This window comes from Leptodactylus fuscus, chromosome 10 (genome assembly GCF_031893055.1).
Source record: "Leptodactylus fuscus isolate aLepFus1 chromosome 10, aLepFus1.hap2, whole genome shotgun sequence".
In the NCBI taxonomy this organism is placed as follows: Eukaryota; Metazoa; Chordata; class Amphibia; order Anura; family Leptodactylidae; genus Leptodactylus; species Leptodactylus fuscus.
In genome coordinates this window covers 2336155-2358310 of record NC_134274.1, presented here as the reverse complement: position 1 = coordinate 2358310, position 22156 = coordinate 2336155, and the positions used below count along the sequence as shown (strand labels likewise).

Below are 22156 nucleotides of genomic sequence, written 5' to 3'. Positions count from 1 at the left end.
GCTGCTATTTTTTGCCCCCCCGCGTGTCCATCTGGGCACCCCTTCTATTCCCTATACAGTGCTCCTACTACAGCGCCACCCCTGTCCCCAAGTGAGATTACACTTCAGATAGTTTTGTCTTTTATTACCAAGCGACATACAGAACATTTGTAAAAAGACACATCTCAGATTCGACTAGATAAAAAAACAGGTGTCTAGTGCCAAGGCCTCCGCTCCGCCTCTAGTCCGAGCGTGTCCAGGGTTGGAGTTCCACAATGGTCTGAGGGTAGCAGAGAATGGAGACCAAAGCATTGGGAGATAAAAAGAACAGGCATCGTCCAATATGACCGAGGGATGGAAAGGGACGGCGGGAGACAGGAATATTTGGTGTGAAACGGAAACCAAATGACAATTTGCAGGACGGGCAGAAAGAGAAGGAAGCCAACTTTCTATTCGCACTAATAAACAAGAGAAGTGACTGCGCCAGAGTCCCACAGGCTGTATGTCTAGGCCTCCAGCATTAGGAGGTATAAAGAATACTGTAAAGGCTCTGCTGCCATGTCCCTGCCCCCGCTACATTATTAAACATATAGCAGAAGGCGACTGCAGCTACTGTCATTACATCCGACTCCCCGCTAATGTAGGGGGCACTCATAGCAAAATTTTAGAAAACACAATATAAGGGGACAGCAGTCCGAGGTACTTCTAGACATCAATTCAATATGGCCGCCAACATCTCTAATGTGGTCACATGATACTAGAAACACTGATGAGGTTTATGACGGGGGAGATGCTGCACTTTATACAGCGCTACATCACTGGGCCCTGGTCATGGAGAAGGGGTTTGCTACATAACAAAATCCTGCTACTGTCTAATATCAGTTCTGCTTGCAGTCAGTGAATGGAATGATTCCTTGCTTTAGGTAAAGAAGTTGTCCAGGATTTAGACTGCAGGATATCTGACAGCCTGCACGTATCCGCTGTACCAGGCCACTGCCAATGTCTGCACTATACGCATTACGTGGCTAAACACAACTCCAACTCCTGTGTAGTGGCCGATGGGAGCTGAGCTGCAGTAGCCGCGGCCGGTCACAATACAGGGCACAACCACTTCCAGCCATGTATTGTGTATGGGACAGGCCATAAAACCCTAAACCCTGCACCACCCCACCACTGCTGAGGCTCTGATCTCATGTCTATTATGTTGTCTGTTCCTATGACAGGACCCCACTATAGGGGCAGGCCATGGGCCTTCGATATCCATCAAGTCAGGGACCTGCCACTGCCGATACAGAGCAGAACACAGCAAGCAACCAACATTGATGTGAACAGAAGCGAAGCTTGATGCAGTTCAGGCTCTTCTTCTGAAGGTTTGCTACATTGTATCAGTGAGGCTTCGTGCACACGTTGTAAGGAGCCATATTAGGGCATGCATAGATTTTTTTTTAGGTCTTTCTCTCTGAATCCAGTAATGTGCCATGTTCCTCTGGTGCTGTGTGTCTGAGCACTCCTCCTAAATACAGCAGCATACAGGGTGGAAGCACGGACACGTCCCAGCAAACAGACTCCGGCCAGAAGTCAGGGCGACCAGGCTGGAGGATGAGACAGGTATCAGGCCGGCAGGGTTTCCATTCACTGACATAATGCGGGGATGGTGAAGGAATTGTCTGGGATTATATATTATGTAATGCATTATTACGTACCTGAATCCTCCCCTCCTGGGCTGAATTAGTTGTCACCGCCGGCTTAAAGAGATTCCTAATATTAATGTCCTCTCCATAGAATAGGGTGAGGGTCCGACAGCAGAGACCCCACAGCCTGGTATTATTTACATGCTGTAGCACTGCCCAATTGCACTCTATGAGTGTTAACCATCCCAGGACAGTGGACCTTGTGGGTCTCGGCTGCTGGACCCTCCCTGATCTAATATTGATGACCTATTCTAAGAATAAGCCATTGATATTAGGAACTGGATCACTCCTTTAAGCAGTGACATCACATTGACGGGACCATTGCAGCTTTCTGGCTACGTTCACATCTGCATCTGGGACTCTGTTGCATTGTCTGCCAAGATGGCTGGACGAAAAAGTCACAGGCACCTGAAAGACCCCATTATGTCCACTAACAATGAATATCCCACCGCAGGTGTGACCGTAGCATCAGCCGTATATAGCAGGGATGGAGGAGAGGACTCAGGTTAGTAGGGTTACGTTTTTATTCTCCCCCTGCTGTCTGCGCAGGAATACCTGATCCCGGACAACTCACTTTACAGAATGGCAAAGCACAGAGAAAGAGGCAAAACTTTCCATTATACAACCATTAACCCTAAAAGGAAAAAAAGAGAATAGAAAGTGAGCAATGTATCCCGCCTGGCCCGTCCCTACAGGAATGAGGATGATGATGGCCCACATAGCCAAGTCACGGGGAGCAACGCAGGCTCTTATAGGTGTAAACGAAAACGAGTCACACGGGACGAGGAAAGGTCATCGGCATGGGAAAAGAAGGGTTAAAAACCATAAACGCTGGAGGTCTGAACCCCGAGACAACGCTATGTGGGTGTATACAGGCTGAAGACACAATATGGTCATGGAAGAGGTAGGTTACATCATGAGTGGGTCTGTAACTGCAGCTAGTCATGTCTCGCTAGTGCCGCAGTAAGATCTGCAGGAACTAGTAATGTCTTCTTTTTGCTATCTTGTCTTCTTCTCGTCATCTGATTGGTCGGACCCTGTGTCAGACACATATTTTACCACACATCTCCTGGGGAACCAGCCCCGGACTCGGATCCCGTCTGGGAAGAAAAAAAGAATGTAGGAATTAGATTCTCTACTCTAGTCACATCCAGAGCTGCATAACATCCTGCTCTATTCGTCCTGTTGCACTGCATTTTAATATAAGATTGTGCAGCCTGAGCTCTGGATGTGACTAGAGTATAGGACATGATGACTTACCTGCAGGGAGGTCGCCCTCAAAAATCTTGTCGCCATACATCCAGTGCCTGTAATACAGAGCAGACATGTAACTCCCGCCTCATCCCGTGACATGTGCATGTAGCCGAGGTGGCTCAGATACTCACTTCAAGCCTCGGGTAGCTAAAACCAGGTCTCCTTTCTGCAGCTTCATCCGCGGCTCCTCAGTGCAAGGTGTAGTAAAGAAGGTTCGGATGCCTTTGGTAAGGGGGCAGCAGGCGCCGCTGAAATCCTGCACCGCTCTGTACCTCACCTACATAGGGACAAAAGGAAATTACACCCATCAGGTAACTCCTCCTGTCATCACTGACACAACGGGTCCTTCAGTCTGACGTTTCTCCTCTGCATAGGCTCTGCTATGCTTATAGAGATGGAAGGTGGGTATACAGATGAGAGGTGGGTATACTCAGGGTATACAGATGGGAGGTGGGTATACTCAGGGTATACAGATGGGAGGTGGGTATACTCAGGGTATACAGATGGGAGGTGGGTATACTCAGGGTATACAGATGGGAGGTGGGTATACTCAGGGTATACAGATGGGAGGTGGGTATACTCAGGGTATACAGATGGGAGGTGGGTATACTCAGGGTATACAGATGGGAGGTGGGTATACTCAGGGTATACAGATGGGAGGTGGGTATACTCAGGGTATACAGATGGGAGGTGGGTATACTCAGGGTATACAGATGGGAGGTGGGTATACTCAGGGTATACAGATGAGAGGTGGGTATACTCAGGGTATACAGATGAGAGGTGGGTATACTCAGGGTATACAGATGAGAGGTGGGTATACTCAGGGTATACAGATGAGAGGTGGGTATACTCAGGGTATACAGATGAGAGGTGGGTATACTCAGGGTATACAGATGAGAGGTGGGTATACTCAGGGTATACAGGTGGGTATACTCAGGGTATACAGCTGGGAGGTGGGTATACTCAGGGTATACAGCTGGGAGGTGGGTATACTCAGGGTATACAGCTGGGAGGTGGGTATACTCAGGGTATACAGATGGGAGGTGGGTATACTCAGGGTATACAGATGGGAGGTGGGTATACTCAGGGTATACAGATGGGAGGTGGGTATACTCAGGGTATACAGATGGGAGGTGGGTATACTCAGGGTATACAGATGGGAGGTGGGTATACTCAGGGTATACAGATGGGAGGTGGGTATACTCAGGGTATACAGATGGGAGGTGGGTATACTCAGGGTATACAGATGGGAGGTGGGTATACTCAGGGTATACAGATGGGAGGTGGGTATACTCAGGGTATACAGATGAGAGGTGGGTATACTCAGGGTATACAGATGAGAGGTGGGTATACTCAGGGTATACAGATGGGAGGTGGGTATACTCAGGGTATACAGATGAGAGGTGGGTATACTCAGGGTATACAGATGAGAGGTGGGTATACTCAGGGTATACAGATGAGAGGTGGGTATACTCAGGGTATACAGATGAGAGGTGGGTATACTCAGGGTATACAGATGAGAGGTGGGTATACTCATGGTATACAGATGAGAGGTGGGTATACTCAGGGTATACAGATGAGAGGTGGGTATACAGCTGGGAGGTGGGTATACTCAGGGTATACAGATGGGAGGTGGGTATACTCAGGGTATACAAATGGGAGGTGGGTATACTCAGGGTATACAGATGGGAGGTGGGTATACTCAGGGTATACAGATGGGAGGTGGGTATACTCAGGGTATACAGATGAGAGGTGGGTATACTCAGGGTATACAGATGAGAGGTGGGTATACTCAGGGTATACAGATGAGAGGTGGGTATACTCAGGGTATACAGATGAGAGGTGGGTATACTCAGGGTATACAGATGAGAGGTGGGTATACTCAGGGTATACAGATGGGAGGTGGGTATACTCAGGGTATTACAGACGAGAGGTGGGTATACTCAGGGTATACAGATGAGAGGTGGGTATACTCAGGGTATACAGATGAGAGGTGGGTATACTCACACTGCGCACCCGCTTGTCTGCTTTCTGCTTCAGCTGCTCCACCTGATGAGACAATACACATAAGAGGTAAGTCCAGTACGTTAGTACATTGCTGTACATAGGCAGGAACACGGCGGGTTTAGGTCCAAAATTGTCTTTTGACTAATTATAGGAGTCAGAGTTTTTCTCACACACAGCTCTAAATCCCCGGCATAAACAGAGTTATAAAATACAATTATTTTTCCTCCTGCAGCCACCACTAGGGGGAGCTCAGGAGCTTTCAGTAGACTTGTTACTATAGATTTATTACTATGGTAGACCGACATGAATCAGTGGCTAAAAATGGGTTAAAAATAAAAACAGAACCTAAAGTGACGGCACTGCTGCAGCTGCCGGTGTCCTCCGCTGGTCTATACTGCCTGCCACACCCAAAGGAGCATCTCCTGCTGTCCTGAAGTAGAGGCCACCAGGGGTGCAGGAAACAATGCAGCAGCAGCAGCACAGGGGGCGGCGAGGTGACTTATGGGGTTTCATTTCGTAAACAATTTTGAGCCCAAATGCCCCCAATTTCTGTCTGTCTGGAAAACCCCTTTCATTTGTATGCAGCGAGCTCCTGAACCCCCCCTAGTGGTGGCTGCAGGCAGGAACACTTTAGGATCTATCCCCACACCTGACTGCTCGTGTAACCCAGGCCCCGTCAGCAGAAAACTTCCTGCCGCCGATCACGGCGTCTTCTATAGTTGTAAAGTCGATGTCTTATAGTTCCGCCACCTCCAGTTCTTACCGTCAGAGTGTACCTATGACATCCTTCGCGGACTTGCCACTCTATTCCATCCCCCTCCGGTGACCCTGACCCGGTGAAGACCTGCCGGAAGTTCCTCCACCTGCTGCCCAGGTCGTAGGGGAAGATGAAGGTCTCTCCAGTCTGGTAATATTGAATGCGGTCCTTGGCCTGGAAAGAGAGGAGAGGTAATAGCGGGGCGCAGCGTATGCAGAATCGATCACAGTCCCCCCTCTTATGTCCCCACCATGGCGTTCTTATTACTGTGGCCACCATGACGGCTCTGCTACATGGATTCTTTCTTCAAATTGCTCTTGCACTCCATATACACTTAGTATAGACTGTCAGGAAGGGAGAGGACGGAGGAATCTGGTGCAATCATCCTGTCCCCTGTACTTTACTGTGCAGCTCAGCTCCATCACCGCACACTTGAGATCAGCGACTCCTTTGTCGATTGGTGTCTGAGATCCCTGTCTTTCCCTTCTGCTTTACACTGCAGCTGTTTCTCCATTGTGTCAGTACAAGCAAAGTCAGTGCTTGGATCTCCGATTATAAATTAACGGGGTTTTCTTTTCGGCTACTGATTATTTGGGGCCCGACCCCTGGGCCCTGCAGCGAGAGCGGTCAGTATATATTGGGGCGCCCTTCTATACCGTCCCCAGCTTTACGACTGCCATTAACCCATTCATCACCACAGCCAACAAACCCTAGCGCAGCGAAACTTGCCAAACAGAACTGTTGCTGACAATAGTTCGATCATTGTTCTCTGCGCCCCCAAAAACTGCGACAACGCCCCCGTCGTGTGAGCTATTGTGGCGGGGCGGGCAGCGTGTTAATGTGACGGCCGTACCTTCTCTTCGATCCACGATTCAATGGAGGTTTTATTCCTCAGGATCACTTTCATCTTAAAAGACACAAGAAATAATGCATCAGAATGAGGCCGCGCCGCCGGCAGCACAAATACATTTTATTTTTCATAGGACGGTACAATGAGTGTTTTGATCGGGCGTCAATCAGCGGCCCTTGCACAATGCGCACCCTGGGCGAGCGCGATGCCTTCAGTACAGGTGGGGGGGGCTTTGTGAGGGCCGCGCGTGATCTTCTCAGCGTGGGCTCCGCGCTTTTGTATATCATTTAACTGGCTGAGTGAAATCAATTACTCTGCAATAAAGACATCAATGGCCGAGCACAAAACAGCACCGGCACATAATAAGGAGCGTGGCGGCAGCGGGATCCCGCCGCCTCCTTGTAATGAGATCTGATGGCACCGGCTTTGTTACACTATTGTGTGGACAGGGAGAAAGAAAAAGATAAAGAGCATCTATGAGACGCAGGAGGAGGACAACAAGGCTCAGAATAACCCAGGAGCACGTAAATAAAGGTCATTACTGGCCACAACCAAAACCTCCGTCTGCTGTCAGACAATGTGAACATCTCCAAGACTGAGAGAAGGTAGAGAGCGAAGACTTCTGTCAGCTGAGGGTTTGTTACAATTGTATCCAGTGTAGACAATCCTCCCTGGACCATATATCATCAGCAGACCTTCCTCCTGTCCTGAACGTTTGTTACAATGTATCAGCAGAATGCAGGCTGTTCTGATTGTCTAGACTGGATACAATTGTAACAAACCTTCAGCTACGAGACATTAGCGCTGGACAAGTATTAAGTGTCAGATCTAGTGAGGAACGAAAACACAAAGGGCAGATTTATCAAACTATTTACACCAATTCCATATTTGGGGTCAAATTTTGGACTTATTGTTTGTCCCCCTCAATTTTCAAAAGTGGGTGTGGTTAGGCAGGAGGGGCAGGGCCATCGATGGTGTGCCGGAAATTTCCATGTAGTGCAAGTCAGCGCCAGCAAAGTCCATTACTCAGAGAAGTTTCCAGGACTAATGTACTGAAGATCAATATGTGATCGGTGGGGTCTCACGGCCGGGATCCCCTCTGATCAGCTGGTTATAGGGGATCTAGCGTTCTATTGTGCTTTGCAGCCTCTGCCCCTTTCACTTGAATAGGACTGAGCTGCTGCTGTGCTCTCTACAAACTGCTGATCAGCAGGGGTGCTGGGTGCCCGACAGACCAGACTCCCACCAATCACATATGATTGACCAATCCTAAAGAATCAATATATAAGTCCCTTTAACCCTTTGTCAGGGTCAATAAAAACTATGCCCCTATAGATTGTGCAGAGATTTGGGTTTCGGGTTAGTTGGGCGTTGATGGGTTACCCTAACAAAGTCCTCTAGGACAGACAATGTACGGCACGTGAAGGAAAGGGTTATTGCTTCTCAGCCTCTGAGTAGGGGTAGGTGGGTTCGGACGACTTTGCTCTTATGTGTATGGGAAAGATTTTGGAGCATTATAGGGTTTTTTGGCAGGTGTTACTCAATGACCCATCCTAAAAATAATCGTCATCGATGTGTAAGCCTAGGAAAACCAATACGCAGGTTACAGGGGGCACAGTGTGAACTTACCTGAATACAGAAGAGCATGCCCACAGCGATAGTCGTACCCAGGGCCAGTCCTAAGGCAAAGAGAGTAACTGCAAAGGCAGAAATCCCAAAGGGGATGATGGGAGCCGGCTCCCGCCGCGTCAGGCTCATGTCGATCTTCACAGAATTCCACCCAAAAGAGATCTGAAGGGAGGAGGAAATGAAAAGGTTAAATGCTCGGGTCAAGGTAATTAAAGGGCTTTTCCAGGGGATAAGTGATTAATATGGGATTAATGGGGGTCTGAGATCTGGTTATAGAGGCCGCAAGGTTCAGGCGAGCACTGAATACCAAGCACAGCGCTGTACATTGCATAGTGGCTGTGCTTGGTACTGCAGCTCAGCCCTTGTCACTTAGACTCCGCACCAGTCATGAGCACCGCAGCCTGATCAGTGGAGGTCCCGGGTGTTGGACGCCCACCAATCACATACTGGTAACTTATCCTAAAGATGGGTCATTCATCTGCAGAGCCAAACACCTTAAAATATCTGCAGGAACGACGTTACAGACCCGGAGAAGACTCACCCTGTTGTACAGCTGTGTGTACATGGTCATGATAAAGATGTAGGAAGCGTGGATACAGCCGAGAGGCGCCAGCAGCAGGAACAGCGTGAAGGACGAGTGGTTGCGATGGCCGCAGCAGTTGTTGATCCAGGGGCAGTGGTGATCCATCTTCATCACACACCTGGAAGACGGGAAAGCAACAACTCAGGAGCACTGGCCACAAGTCATGTGACCCCCCCCCTCACATTCTCCTACCTGTTGCACTTGCGGCAGTGGTGGGAGCGCGGCGCCTTGTACCCCTCGCACACCTTACAATACTGAAGAAACCTGCAGTCCTGAGCGTTCTCCTGCAGACGCATGAAACACAAGAAGAAATAGCAAAATCCAGAACACCAAAGTATAATAAATTAACCCCTGGAGGACCATCAGTCCCATCAAGTTCTCAAGCTGCCGCTCTCTACCACCTCCATGCTTTGCACTACAGCTTTGCACCATAAGGACACATCTAACATTAGTAACCTCAATTTCTCTGTTACAGATCAACTGCAATCCCCCTGTCGTCAGCTCTGGGTGCCGGTTCCACCTACTCTTCTTGCTTTATACTGCAGCATTGCTAAGTCAAGACGACTCATGAACATGACGTAAAATACCGGAGATTAGAAACGACCATAGATGGAGGGGCGGAGCCTCTATAAAGGGGAGGGGCAGAGATCTGACTTCACATTAATGGCTTCATTTATGAGCGTAGAAACTAATCCGTCCGGTCTGTAATGCGGCTGCATCATAAAATGAAGGGCGAGGAGAGACGGCCAATAAAGAGTCACCAACAAGGCTACACTCAGGGAATATTATGCCCGTATGTCATAGGTCAAACCTCCTCATACACCTGTACACCGGGGTAAATATAGGGCACACGGTGGCCACGGCTGTGACCAGGACTAGAAGCCATTACCCCACACTAGGGCAGGTCACACTATTATGTCCTCTCTCATTCCCTTTAAGGGCTGGCAGTCTCTACATTGTCCATGTATTTCCCCCGTCCTCTGGAGATTTATGATACACAGCCTTCCACTGTCAGAAAGGAGGAAAGCATTGGTATAAATAACAGATGTCAGCAGCATAGCAAGGAGGGGGAGGTTGTGGCATAAACGTGACCACGATGGCTGTGTGTGACCAGGGATGGGAAAGATGGGATTTGCATCAGGGCCCGTACACCTTTGGTTACAGCCCTGCACCTGTATATGGAGGCATGCCTGGCTGTGACCTCTATACCAGCAGATGACGGGAGGTCACTAGAATCAGGAAAAGGTTCTTACCGGTTTCCATCCCAGAGGAACAAATCCAGGGCCGATGAACATTGCATTGAAGTAATTGTATAGAATCATAACAGTCCAGTTAATGAGTGTGAGAAAATTAAGACTGCCCCCGGGGGAATCCAGGGGCCAATACCAGAGGACAGAGTCCAGGACGGCCACTATGGAGCAGATGATAATGACCCCCAGAGCGATGAGGGGCCCCCAGTGACACAGTCTCCTCAGCTCCCGCAAGTTCTCAAAACTGATAAACCAGTCCAGCTTAGCCATGGCTTCCTGAGGTAGAAGAGGCGTCTAATCCGAGAAATGCCGCCCGAGTCCTGCCGTCCTCAGATCACCGCGCTGCACGTCCATACTCAAGAGAGCGGCGACCCACCTGCAGGACAAAGGAAAGGTCACAGGAGCTGACAGAATAGTGAGCGCAGCTCTGGAGTATAATACAGGATGAAACTCAGGGAATAAAACTGTGTAGCAAATTGAAGTAGTCTCAGCACGCCGGATGATTCGTTTTTTTTAAAAAAAATTCCCAAATTTTATTGTGGAGACATGCTCCAAGTTAAAAATATTTATATATTGTTCTTGGAAAAGCAACAGGTGGATATGTCCTTGTGCAGACGGGACAGAGGGACGAGTAAGCCTATGCGTTTCGGGGATATGACCCCTTAGTCATGGCTTAGTCTGCAAGTATGTGCTTATCGTATATATATATATATATATATATATATATATATATATATACACACTAAAAGTGTATATATGCGATTATGCGATATGTGCTTATCGTATATATATATATATATATATATATATATATATATATATATATATACTAAAAGTGTATATATGCGATAAGCACATACTTGCAGACTAAGCCATGACTAAGGGGTCATATCCCCGAAACGCATAGGCTTACTCGTCCCTCTGTCCCGTCTGCACAAGGACATATCCACCTGTTGCTTTTCCAAGAACAATATATAAATATTTTTAACTTGGAGCATGTCTCCACAATAAAATTTGGGAATTTTTTTTAAAAAAAACGAATCATCCGGCGTGCTGAGACTACTTCAATTTGCTGCTTCTATTGTGTTTGTGCCGGACATGACGTCCCGGGCATCCAGATGACTACAAGCACCTACTACTCCTGCATAAACAGTAAGAGACATTTATCATTTTTGTAATACGGGCTGAGACAATTTTTTTCTTCTTTGCAATAAAACTGTGTGACATTACTGAATGCAGTGTAACATTCACCCAGTGACACGCTGACATGCCGGCAGTACATAGGTGTTCCCATTATCTGTATTTACAGTGTCAGTCCTGTACACTCACATACATAGTAGTATAATATTGTGCTGCACACCCTGGTGATGTCATCAGATAATTGGGGAGTGTTCAGTTTCCAGGAAATGGAACAAGCGGGTGTGTTGAGTTTTCTCATCTTTTCTTCTTAGGGATTTGTTTTCTCGTAAGCAAAAAACTCGTCCTTGAGTTGTCCGCAAGTCAAAAGCTCCACTGGGTGATCAGGACTTGTTAGACTATATAACAATCCCCACTGGCACTATCAGCAGGTATATAACACATACACTATTACTGTTGCTGCCAGTTTCCAGCGTTCTGCACTGACACACAATGACATTTCTATGGGCACAGAGGCGGCCGACAAGCTACAACCACAACTACTGGCACAAGGAAAATAACCACACCCTGGCCGCCAGGAGAGCCTGGAATCTGTGCACGACAGGAGGAGCAACAGGAGGACAGACAGTCACAGCCCCCACAACTGCCCGGTGCACAAATATATTTAATATTATTTATAATGAGCCCCCACCGGAGGACTGTGCTGCAGAATCAGGCCTGGTTCACACTAGCATTCAGGTCTCAGTCACTCAGGTTCACATGGGGACTCAAAAGACGGAAATCCTGTCTGCTTAAAAGAGCGGTGACCCACAGAAGCCCCGCGGACCCCACAGACCCCAGTGGACCCCCGCAGAAACCCCGCAGACCCCATGGACTATACTTGGGTCCGCTGATTTTATACTGATATTGACCTGCTTGTATTTAATCCTGGAAGGAGATGAGCAAACACCAGTGTGAACCGGCGACACCAGGAATTTGTGACAAGATCGGCCGCAGGTCAGGACCCGAACAATGTCACATCCTCTTTACTGACAAACAGCAGAGCAGATTTGCCTTTCAGAAGTGTGGGAAAGCTGAGTGATCACAATATGTCTGACATTACAGCTCATATAGGAGATGGTTACGCTAAGTAATGCTGTGAAAAAAGCCCTAAATGACACATAGACCGATGTGCCGCTCGGTAACCTGGGAAAGCTGGGTGACAACCAGTATGAATATTACATGGGTGACAGGATCAGTATGGCTGACATCATATAGGTGACAGGACCAGTATCGCTGACATCATATAGGTAACGGTACCAGTATCGCTGATATTACATAAGTGACAGGACTGGCCAGTATGGCTGACATCATATACAGTATGTGACAGGACCAGTATGGCATACATTATATAGGTGACAGGACCAGTATGGCTGACATCATATAGGTGACAGGACCAGTATGGCTGATATTACAGAGGTGACAGGACCAGTATAGCTGACATTACAGAGGTGACAGGACCAGTATGGCATACATTATATAGGTGACAGGACCAGTATGGCTGATATTACATAGGTGACAGGACCAGTATGGCTGACATCATATAGGTGACAGGACCAGTATAGCTGACATTACAGAGGTGACAGGACCAGTATGGCTGACATCATATAGGTGACAGGACCAGTATGGCTGATATTACATAGGTGACAGGACCAGTATGGCTGACATCATATAGGTGACAGGACCAGTATGGCTGATATTACATAGGTGACAGGACCAGTATGGCTGATATTACAGAGGTGACAGGACCAGTATGGCTGACATTACAGAGGTGACAGGACCAGTATGGCTGATATTACATAGGTGACAGGACCAGTATGGCTGACATTGCAGAGGTGACAGGACCAGTATAGCTGACATTACAGAGGTGACAGGACCAGTATGGCTGACATTACAGAGGTGACAGGACCAGTATGGCTGATATTACATAGGTGACAGGACCAGTATAGCTGACATTACAGAGGTGACAGGACCAGTATGGCTGACATTGCAGAGGTGACAGGACCAGTATAGCTGACATTACAGAGGTGACAGGACCAGTATGGCTGACATTGCAGAGGTGACAGGACCAGTATAGCTGACATTACAGAGGTGACAGGACCAGTATGGCTGATATTACATAGGTGACAGGACCAGTATAGCTGACATTACAGAGGTGACAGGACCAGTATGGCTGACATTACAGAGGTGACAGGACCAGTATAGCTGACATTACAGAGGTGACAGGACCAGTATGGCTGATATTACAGAGGTGACAGGACCAGTATGGCTGATATTACAGAGGTGACAGGACCAGTATGGCTGACATCATATAGGTGACAGGACCAGTATGGCTGATATTACATAGGTGACAGGACCAGTATAGCTGACATCATATAGGTGACAGGACCAGTATGGCTGACAGGACCAGTATGGCTGATATTACATAGGTGACAGGACCAGTATGGCTGACATCATATAGGTGACAGGACCAGTATGGCTGACAGGACCAGTATGGCTGATATTACATAAGTGACAGGACCAGTATCGCTGATATCATATAGGTGACAGGACCAGTATGGCTGACAGGACCAGTATGGCTGATATTACATAAGTGACAGGACCAGTATCGCTGATATTATATAGGTGACAGGACCAGTATGGCTGACAGGACCAGTATGGCTGATATTACATAGGTGACAGGACCAGTATGGCTGACATTTCTGTGCTCACCATAGTGTATAATAAGGACAGCAGTCACCCAACTTCTCCAGGATCCTGCAGGGCACCCCAGCCACATTATAAGTAAGGGATGTATAGTGTATGCAGGAGAGCTGCCAGTCAGGAGAGTGGGAAAGCTGGGTGCTGCCCAGTACGCCTTCTCCGGGATCCTGCAGGGCAGAGGCAGATATACTATATACCGGGGAGAGCAGTGGGAAAGCTGGGTGACCTCTGAGAAGACGCTACAGAGGATACCGTGCGGTATGTCTGCTAATGTGAACTACACAAAGGAGGAGACTGACACAGGACACACTCCATTCCCCAGAATACCCCGCCCGGCCCGAGCCCCCAGCATTACCTCATAGCACCCCGCGGGGGACAGCTCCCATTCTCCACACCGCTCCGGCTCTGCTCTCAGGACAGGACACACTTCCGGGTTGTGTCTCCTCTAATGTTGCCCCGCCCGAAACAAAGCCCCAGCAACTCCAGCCCTCCGCTGATTGGTTCCGCCTCAGCCCGGCCCCTCCTCCTGCCCCGCCCCCAGCACTGGCGGAATCAGGGTGAACCCGGGGCAAAGGGGTCTGTGGGGGAGGAGGGTGTCGTGGTGCGCCTGCTAATGTCCCCCCAAAACAGTGTCACCTACAGACCTCTATTACAGTGTCACCTCACTGATAGACCCCCATTACAGTGTCACCTCACTGATAGACCCCCATTACAGTGTCACCTACAGACCTCCATTACAGTGTCACCTCACTGATAGACCTCCATTACAGTGTCACCTCACTGATAGACCCCCATTACAGTGTCACCTCACTGATAGACCCCCATTACAGTGTCACCTCACTGATAGACCCCCATTACAGTGTCACCTACAGACCTCCATTACAGTGTCACCTCACTGATAGACCTCCATTACAGTGTCACCTCACTGATAGACCCCCATTACAGTGTCACCTCACTGATAGACCCCCATTACAGTGTCACCTACAGACCTCCATTACAGTGTCACCTCACTGATAGACCTCCATTACAGTGTCACCTCACTGATAGACCCCCATTACAGTGTCACCTCACTGATAGACCTCCATTACAGTGTCACCTCACTGATAGACCCCCATTACAGTGTCACCTCACTGATAGACCCCCATTACAGTGTCACCTCACTGATAGACCCCCATTACAGTGTCACCTCACTGATAGACCTCCATTACAGTGTCACCTCACTGATAGACCCCCATTACAGTGTCATCTCACTGATAGACCTCCATTACAGTGTCACCTCACTGATAGACCCCCATTACAGTGTCACCTCACTGATAGACCCCCATTACAGTGTCACCTCACTGATAGACCCCCATTACAGTGTCACCTCACTGATAGACCTCCATTACAGTGTCACCTCACTGATAGACCCCCATTACAGTGTCACCTCACTGATAGACCTCCATTACAGTGTCACCTCACTGATAGACCCCATTACAGTGTCACCTCACTGATAGACCTCCATTACAGTGTCACCTCACTGATAGACCCCCATTACAGTGTCACCTCACTGATAGACCCCCATTACAGTGTCACCTCACTGATAGACCCCCATTACAGTGTCACCTCACTGATAGACCTCCATTACAGTGTCACCTCACTGATAGACCCCCATTACAGTGTCACCTCACTGATAGACCTCCATTACAGTGTCACCTCACTGATAGACCCCCATTACAGTGTCACCTCACTGATAGACCTCCATTACAGTGTCACCTCACTGATAGACCTCCATTACAGTGTCACCTACAGACCTCCATTACAGTGTCACCTCACTGATAGACCCCCATTACAGTGTCACCTACAGACCTCCATTACAGTGTCACCTCACTGATAGACCTCCATTACAGTGTCACCTCACTGATAGACCTCCATTACAGTGTCACCTCACTGATAGACCCCCATTACAGTGTCACCTCACTGATAGACCCCCATTACAGTGTCACCTCACTGATAGACCTCCATTACAGTGTCACCTCACTGATAGACCTCCATTACAGTGTCACCTCACTGATAGACCCCCATTACAGTGTCACCTCACTGATAGACCCCCATTACAGTGTCACCTCACTGATAGACCTCCATTACAGTGTCACCTCACTGATAGACCTCCATTACAGTGTCACCTCACTGATAGACCTCCATTACAGTGTCACCTACAGACCTCCATTACAGTGTCACCTCACTGATAGACCTCCATTACAGTGTCACCTCACTGATAGACCCCCATTACAGTGTCACCTACAGACCTCCATTACAGTGTCACCTCACTGATAGACCTCCATTACAGTGTCACCTCACTGATAGACCCCCATTACAGTGTCACCTCACTGATAGACCTCCATTACAGTGTCACCTCACTGATAGACCTCCATTACAGTGTCACCTCACTGATAGACCTCCATTACAGTGTCATCTCACTGATAGACCTCCATTACAGTGTCACCTCACTGATAGACCCCCATTACAGTGTCACCTCACTGATAGACCCCCATTACAGTGTCACCTCACTGATAGACCCCCATTACAGTGTCACCTCACTGATAGACCTCCATTACAGTGTCACCTCACTGATAGACCCCCATTACAGTGTCACCTCACTGATAGACCTCCATTACAGTGTCACCTCACTGATAGACCCCCATTACAGTGTCACCTCACTGATAGACCTCCATTACAGTGTCACCTCACTGATAGACCCCCATTACAGTGTCACCTCACTGATAGACCCCCATTACAGTGTCACCTCACTGATAGACCCCCATTACAGTGTCACCTCACTGATAGACCTCCATTACAGTGTCACCTCACTGATAGACCCCCATTACAGTGTCACCTCACTGATAGACCTCCATTACAGTGTCACCTCACTGATAGACCCCCATTACAGTGTCACCTCACTGATAGACCTCCATTACAGTGTCACCTCACTGATAGACCTCCATTACAGTGTCACCTACAGACCTCCATTACAGTGTCACCTCACTGATAGACCCCCATTACAGTGTCACCTACAGACCTCCATTACAGTGTCACCTCACTGATAGACCTCCATTACAGTGTCACCTCACTGATAGACCTCCATTACAGTGTCACCTCACTGATAGACCCCCATTACAGTGTCACCTCACTGATAGACCCCCATTACAGTGTCACCTACAGACCTCCATTACAGTGTCACCTCACTGATAGACCTCCATTACAGTGTCACCTACAGACCTCCATTACAGTGTCACCTCACTGATAGACCCCCATTACAGTGTCACCTACAGACCTCCATTACAGTGTCACCTCACTGATAGACCTCCATTACAGTGTCACCTCACTGATAGACCCCCATTACAGTGTCACCTCACTGATAGACCCCCATTACAGTGTCACCTCACTGATAGACCCCCATTACAGTGTCACCTCACTGATAGACCCCCATTACAGTGTCACCTCACTGATAGACCTCCATTACAGTGTCACCTCACTGATAGACCTCCATTACAGTGTCACCTCACTGATAGACCCCCATTACAGTGTCACCTCACTGATAGACCCCCATTACAGTGTCACCTCACTGATAGACCTCCATTACAGTGTCACCTCACTGATAGACCCCCATTACCATGATATCCTATGAGGACAGTGATGCAGGCCTGGGATGTGACAGTGTCACTTGCAGTACAGATCACTACCTGCCATTATTCCAATCAGATGGCTATCATATGGACATTGCCAGGTTGCTGTGGGTATTAATAAGAGTAACCAATCAGAATAGAGCTCACATTTTATTTTTCCAGGTTGAAAAATGAAAGCCAAAAGCTGATTGGCTGCTGCGGTGTCCGGCTGCGCCCACTAAGCTCCTCCCCACTGCGGGGCTACGCGCGGTCACGTGACCTGTTACAGCCGCTAGCAGCAAAGGAGATGCCGGTTGCTAAGGAAGAGGAGGTTGCTATGGGCGCCGCGGAGCGCTGAGTGAGAGGACCGGCGGAAGTGGTTGGAGAGGAGACTTCCGGTTGTCACTCTGCTGTCTGGATAAACATGTCTGCCGAGTTCCAGGGTTATGAGCAGGACTATGGAGTCCTCACAGCCGAGGTCACCAACAGGATCGGGAAGATCCCCAAACTGTCAGGAGGTGAGAAGCGGGGACACAGACTGGGGGTGTCTGCGAGGATGGCGGGGGTCTCTATGAGCTTGTAGGGGCCCCTGTGAGGAGAATGAGGGTCTCTGTGAGGAGAATGAGGGCCCCTGTGAGGAGAATGAGGGTCTCTGTGAGGAGAATGAGGGTCTCTGTGAGGAGAATGAGGGCCCCTGTGAGGAGAATGAGGGTCCCTGTGAGGAGAATGAGGATCTCTGTGAGGAGAATGAGGGTCTCTGTGAGGAGAATGAGGATCTCTGTGAGGAGAATGAGGATCTCTGTGAGGAGAATGAGGGCCCCTGTGAGGAGAATGAGGGTCTCTGTGAGGAGAATGAGGGTCTCTGTGAGGAGAATGAGGGTCTCTGTGAGGAGAATGAGGGTCTCTGTGAGGAGAATGAGGATCTCTGTGAGGAGAATGAGGGCCCCTGTGAGGAGAATGAGGGCCCCTGTGAGGAGAATGAGGGCCCCTGTGAGGAGAATGAGGGTCTCTGTGAGGAGAATGAGGATCTCTGTGAGGAGAATGAGGGTCTCTGTGAGGAGAATGAGGGCCCCTGTGAGGAGAATGAGGGCCCCTGTGAGGAGAATGAGGGTCTCTGTGAGGAGAATGAGGATCTCTGTGAGGAGAATGAGGATCTCTGTGAGGAGAATGAGGGTCCCTGTGAGGAGAATGAGGATCTCTGTGAGGAGAATGAGGGTCCCTGTGAGGAGAATGAGGATCTCTGTGAGGAGAATGAGGGTCTCTGTGAGGAGAATGAGGGTCTCTGTGAGGAGAATGAGGGTCTCTGTGAGGAGAATGAAGGCCCTGTGAGGAGAATGAGGGTCCCTGTGAGGAGAATGAGGGCCCCTGTGAGGAGAATGAGGGTCTCTGTGAGGAGAATGAGGGTCCCTGTGAGGAGAATGAGGGTCTCTGTGAGGAGAATGAGGGTCTCTATGAGCTTGTAGGGGCCCCTGTGAGGAGAATGAGGGTCTCTGTGAGGAGAATGAGGGTCTCTGTGAGGAGAATGAGGGTCTCTGTGAGGAGAATGAGGGTCTCTGTGAGGAGAATGAGGGCCCCTGTGAGGAGAATGAGGGTCTCTGTGAGGAGAATGAGGGTCCCTGTGAGAAGAATGAGGATCTCTGTGAGGAGAATGAGGGTCTCTGTGAGGAGAATGATGGCCCCTGTGAGGAGAATGAGGATCTCTGTGAGGAGAATGAGGGCCCCTGTGAGGAGAATGAGGGCCCCTGTGAGGAGAATGAGGGTCTCTGTGAGGAGAATGAGGGTCTCTGTGAGGAGAATGAGGGTCTCTGTGAGGAGAATGAGGGTCTCTGTGAGGAGAATGAGGGTCTCTGTGAGGAGAATGAGGATCTCTGTGAGGAGAATGAGGGTCTCTGTGAGGAGAATGAGGGTCTCTGTGAGGAGAATGAGGGTCTCTGTGAGGAGAATGAGGATCTCTGTGAGGAGAATGAGGGCCCCTGTGAGGAGAATGAGGGCCCCTGTGAGGAGAATGAGGGCCTCTGTGAGGAGAATGAGGATCTCTGTGAGGAGAATGAGGATCTCTGTGAGGAGAATGAGGGTCCCTGTGAGGAAAATGAGGGTCTCTGTGAGGAGAATGAAGGCCCTGTGAGGTGAATGAGGGTCCCTGTGAGGAGAATGAGGGTCCCTGTGAGGAGAATGAGGATCTCTGTGAGGAGAATGAGGATCTCTGTGAGGAGAATGAGGGTCTCTGTGAGGAGAATGAGGGTCTCTGTGAGGAGAATGAGGATCTCTGTGAGGAGAATGAGGGTCCCTGTGAGGAGAATGAGGGTCTCTGTGAGGAAAATGAGGGTCTCTGTGAGGAGAATGAAGGCCCTGTGAGGTGAATGAGGGTCCCTGTGAGGTGAATGAGGGTCCCTGTGAGGAGAATGAGGATCTCTGTGAGGAGAATGAGGATCTCTGTGAGGAGAATGAGGGTCTCTGTGAGGAGAATGAGGGTCTCTGTGAGGAGAATGAGGGTCTCTGTGAGGAGAATGAAGGCCCTGTGAGGAGAATGAGGGTCCCTGTGAGGAGAATGAGGGCCCCTGTGAGGAGAATGAGGGCCCCTGTGAGGAGAATGAGGGTCTCTGTGAGGAGAATGAGGGTCCCTGTAGGAGTATATATTGGGGTGTCTCTGACACTGGGGTGTGATGATGAGTATATATTGGGGTGTCTGACACTGGGGTGTGATGATGAGTATATATTGGGGTCTCTCTGACACTGGGGTGTGATGATGAGTATATATTGGGGTGTCTGACACTGGGGTGTGATGATGAGTATATATTGGGGTGTCTGACACTGGGGTGTGATGATGAGTATATATTGGGGTGTCTGACACTGGGGTGTGATGATGAGTATATATTGGGGTGTCTCTGACACTGGGGTGTGATGATGAGTATATATTGGGGTGTCTCTGACACTGGGGTGTGATGATGAGTATATATTGGGGTGTCTCTGACACTGGGGTGTGATGATGAGTATATATCGGGGGCTCTCTGACACTGTAGGGGTGATGATGAGTATATTGGGGGTTCCATAACTCTGTGGTGGAGATGATTAGTATATTGGGGACTCTCTGACACTGTGGGGGTGATGATGAGTATATTGTGGGGGGTCTCTGATACTGGGGGTCATGATTAGTTATGTAAACATGGAGGAGCGCTGCCCCTCACGCCTGCCTTATCTATTACAGAGGAGAAGAAGCAGATGGTGATGAATGTAGAGAAGCAGCTGGAGGAGGCCAAGGAGCTGGTGAGTACATAACCCTGGAGGAGTGCAGGAGTTTCAGCACCATCATCCTCCAGGAGTACGAGTAGTGGGCCAGGGGGTCCGGGGGGTCTGAGGTCTATTCTGCTTTATTTTCTATGTCTTATATTGACCATACTCAGTAGATTATTGTCGGATGAGATTGGCCGACCATCTAATGTGTATGTCAGGGAAGATATGGAGAAGGCAGATGAATCTGGAGAGGATGATAGAGGGATCTGGGGTGGGCGGCAGAGAGATGTGGGTAAGGGGTGGGGGTACAGACCCTGTTTAGTACACTTGTAGCGCTGGGCCCAGCATGTATGTGAATAGTGAGATCGGCTGAGCTAGCAGTCAGCTGTGTGTGACCAGTATAAGAAAGTAAGAAGTGGACACTTGACATATACAAGTCTCTTCTGACAAGTGGGAGCCGCAGTGATCAGCTTGGAGGACCCCAGAGGTCCAGCGTCAGCCATTTGTATTTGGCTACATCAGCATCAGACATGTAGATCTTCTCTTCTTACTTCTGCCCCCTTCTTGTCTGTTCATTTAAGTTGACAATGTTCAGTGTCCAGGCTGGGGCTCTCAGGGCATGATGGGAGTTGTAGTTTTGATCTGGTTGTAAATCACTGGTGTAGTCCATCATCTGTGATCTGAAAGCAGCGGTCCAAATCTCTTCTCTATTAATCTACAGTCTTCTATCTCATAACTGCAGCAGTGTGAACAGGATTAGGAAACACCACGTGTCAATAATTAATGTCTCCGTTCACTGACAGCAAGCAGAGATCTTGGGGAGAAGTCTTGAAGTCCTTTCATGTTCCTATTATAGCTATTCAGTATCTGGGGTAGCGCACAGCAGGGGGCACATGAAATAAGAGCCGGAGGAGGGTCTGACATTATGGAAATGGAGAAGAAACAGCTGTGTATACTCTTATCCGTACCTAAGAAAGCTGGGTGACAACCAATATGACTGCCATTCTAGAAACAGGTCATATTTAACAAGTATCGGGCCAGGTTTGCTGTTCAGAATTCTGGGAAAGTTGTGTCATCCCTTGAAGAACTCCAGGACTTGAATTTGTTGACTGTGTTGGTGATATTGACTGAACCGTAGTGATGTAGCTGGCACTACGGGTATGAGCGGGTGCGCAGAGCTCTGCCAGCCTTGGAGGATAGCTGCACTGTGTAGGCTGCGGACATATTTGGTGCTGGGGGCAGAATCTATTCCCTTCTGTTGTGCTGATGTCGCTGTGCGCGGTGTAGTGTCTGTGCACAGGTGTGTGGGTGTGACATGGTGACAGTCAGACTGGCCCGGCAGCTGCTGCTATGTGCACGATGACCTGTGGCTCACAATGTGCACTAAATGTCAGCACGAATA

General features: G+C 49.0%; 2 protein-coding genes across 5 annotated transcripts in view; one reads left to right on the top strand and one right to left on the bottom strand.

Annotated features, from left to right (window-relative positions):
- Window positions 1–107: 107 nt before the first annotated feature.
- Window positions 108–14318, bottom strand: ZDHHC6 (zDHHC palmitoyltransferase 6). Its single transcript, XM_075288044.1, has 11 exons — window positions 14235–14318; window positions 10004–10376; window positions 8943–9034; window positions 8709–8868; window positions 8168–8329; window positions 6542–6595; window positions 5695–5862; window positions 4932–4973; window positions 3056–3201; window positions 2931–2977; window positions 108–2770 (listed from the first exon to the last, which is right to left on the bottom strand). The coding sequence occupies exons 2-11, from the start codon at window positions 10268–10270 to the stop codon at window positions 2670–2672; spliced, it is 1239 nt and encodes a 412-aa protein (XP_075144145.1). The 5' UTR covers window positions 10271–10376; window positions 14235–14318; the 3' UTR covers window positions 108–2669.
- Window positions 14319–17908: 3590 nt separating this feature from the next.
- Window positions 17909–22156, top strand: part of VTI1A (vesicle transport through interaction with t-SNAREs 1A) — a 254990-nt gene continuing 250742 nt past the window's right edge. For all 4 annotated transcript variants that reach the window (XM_075258653.1, XM_075258655.1, XM_075258652.1 and 1 more), the window contains exons 1-2: window positions 17909–18041; window positions 20729–20787. In XM_075258653.1, coding sequence (XP_075114754.1) covers window positions 17948–18041; window positions 20729–20787 — 153 coding nt within the window. In that variant the 5' untranslated portion in view covers window positions 17909–17947. The remainder of the gene's footprint in view (window positions 18042–20728; window positions 20788–22156) is intronic.

Bases quoted from the DNA above. Each gene is read 5' to 3' on its own strand.
- ZDHHC6 (XM_075288044.1), bottom strand. From the start codon at position 10,270: ATGGCTAAGCTGGACTGGTTTATCAGTTTTGAGAACTTGCGGGAGCTG. The intron at 6,596-8,167 runs GTAAGTTCACAC...GTGTCTTTTAAG, and splicing joins GCATGCTCTTCTGTATTCAG to ATGAAAGTGATCCTGAGGAA. The intron at 4,974-5,694 runs GTAAGAACTGGA...TTGTCTCATCAG, and splicing joins GTCATAGGTACACTCTGACG to GTGGAGCAGCTGAAGCAGAA.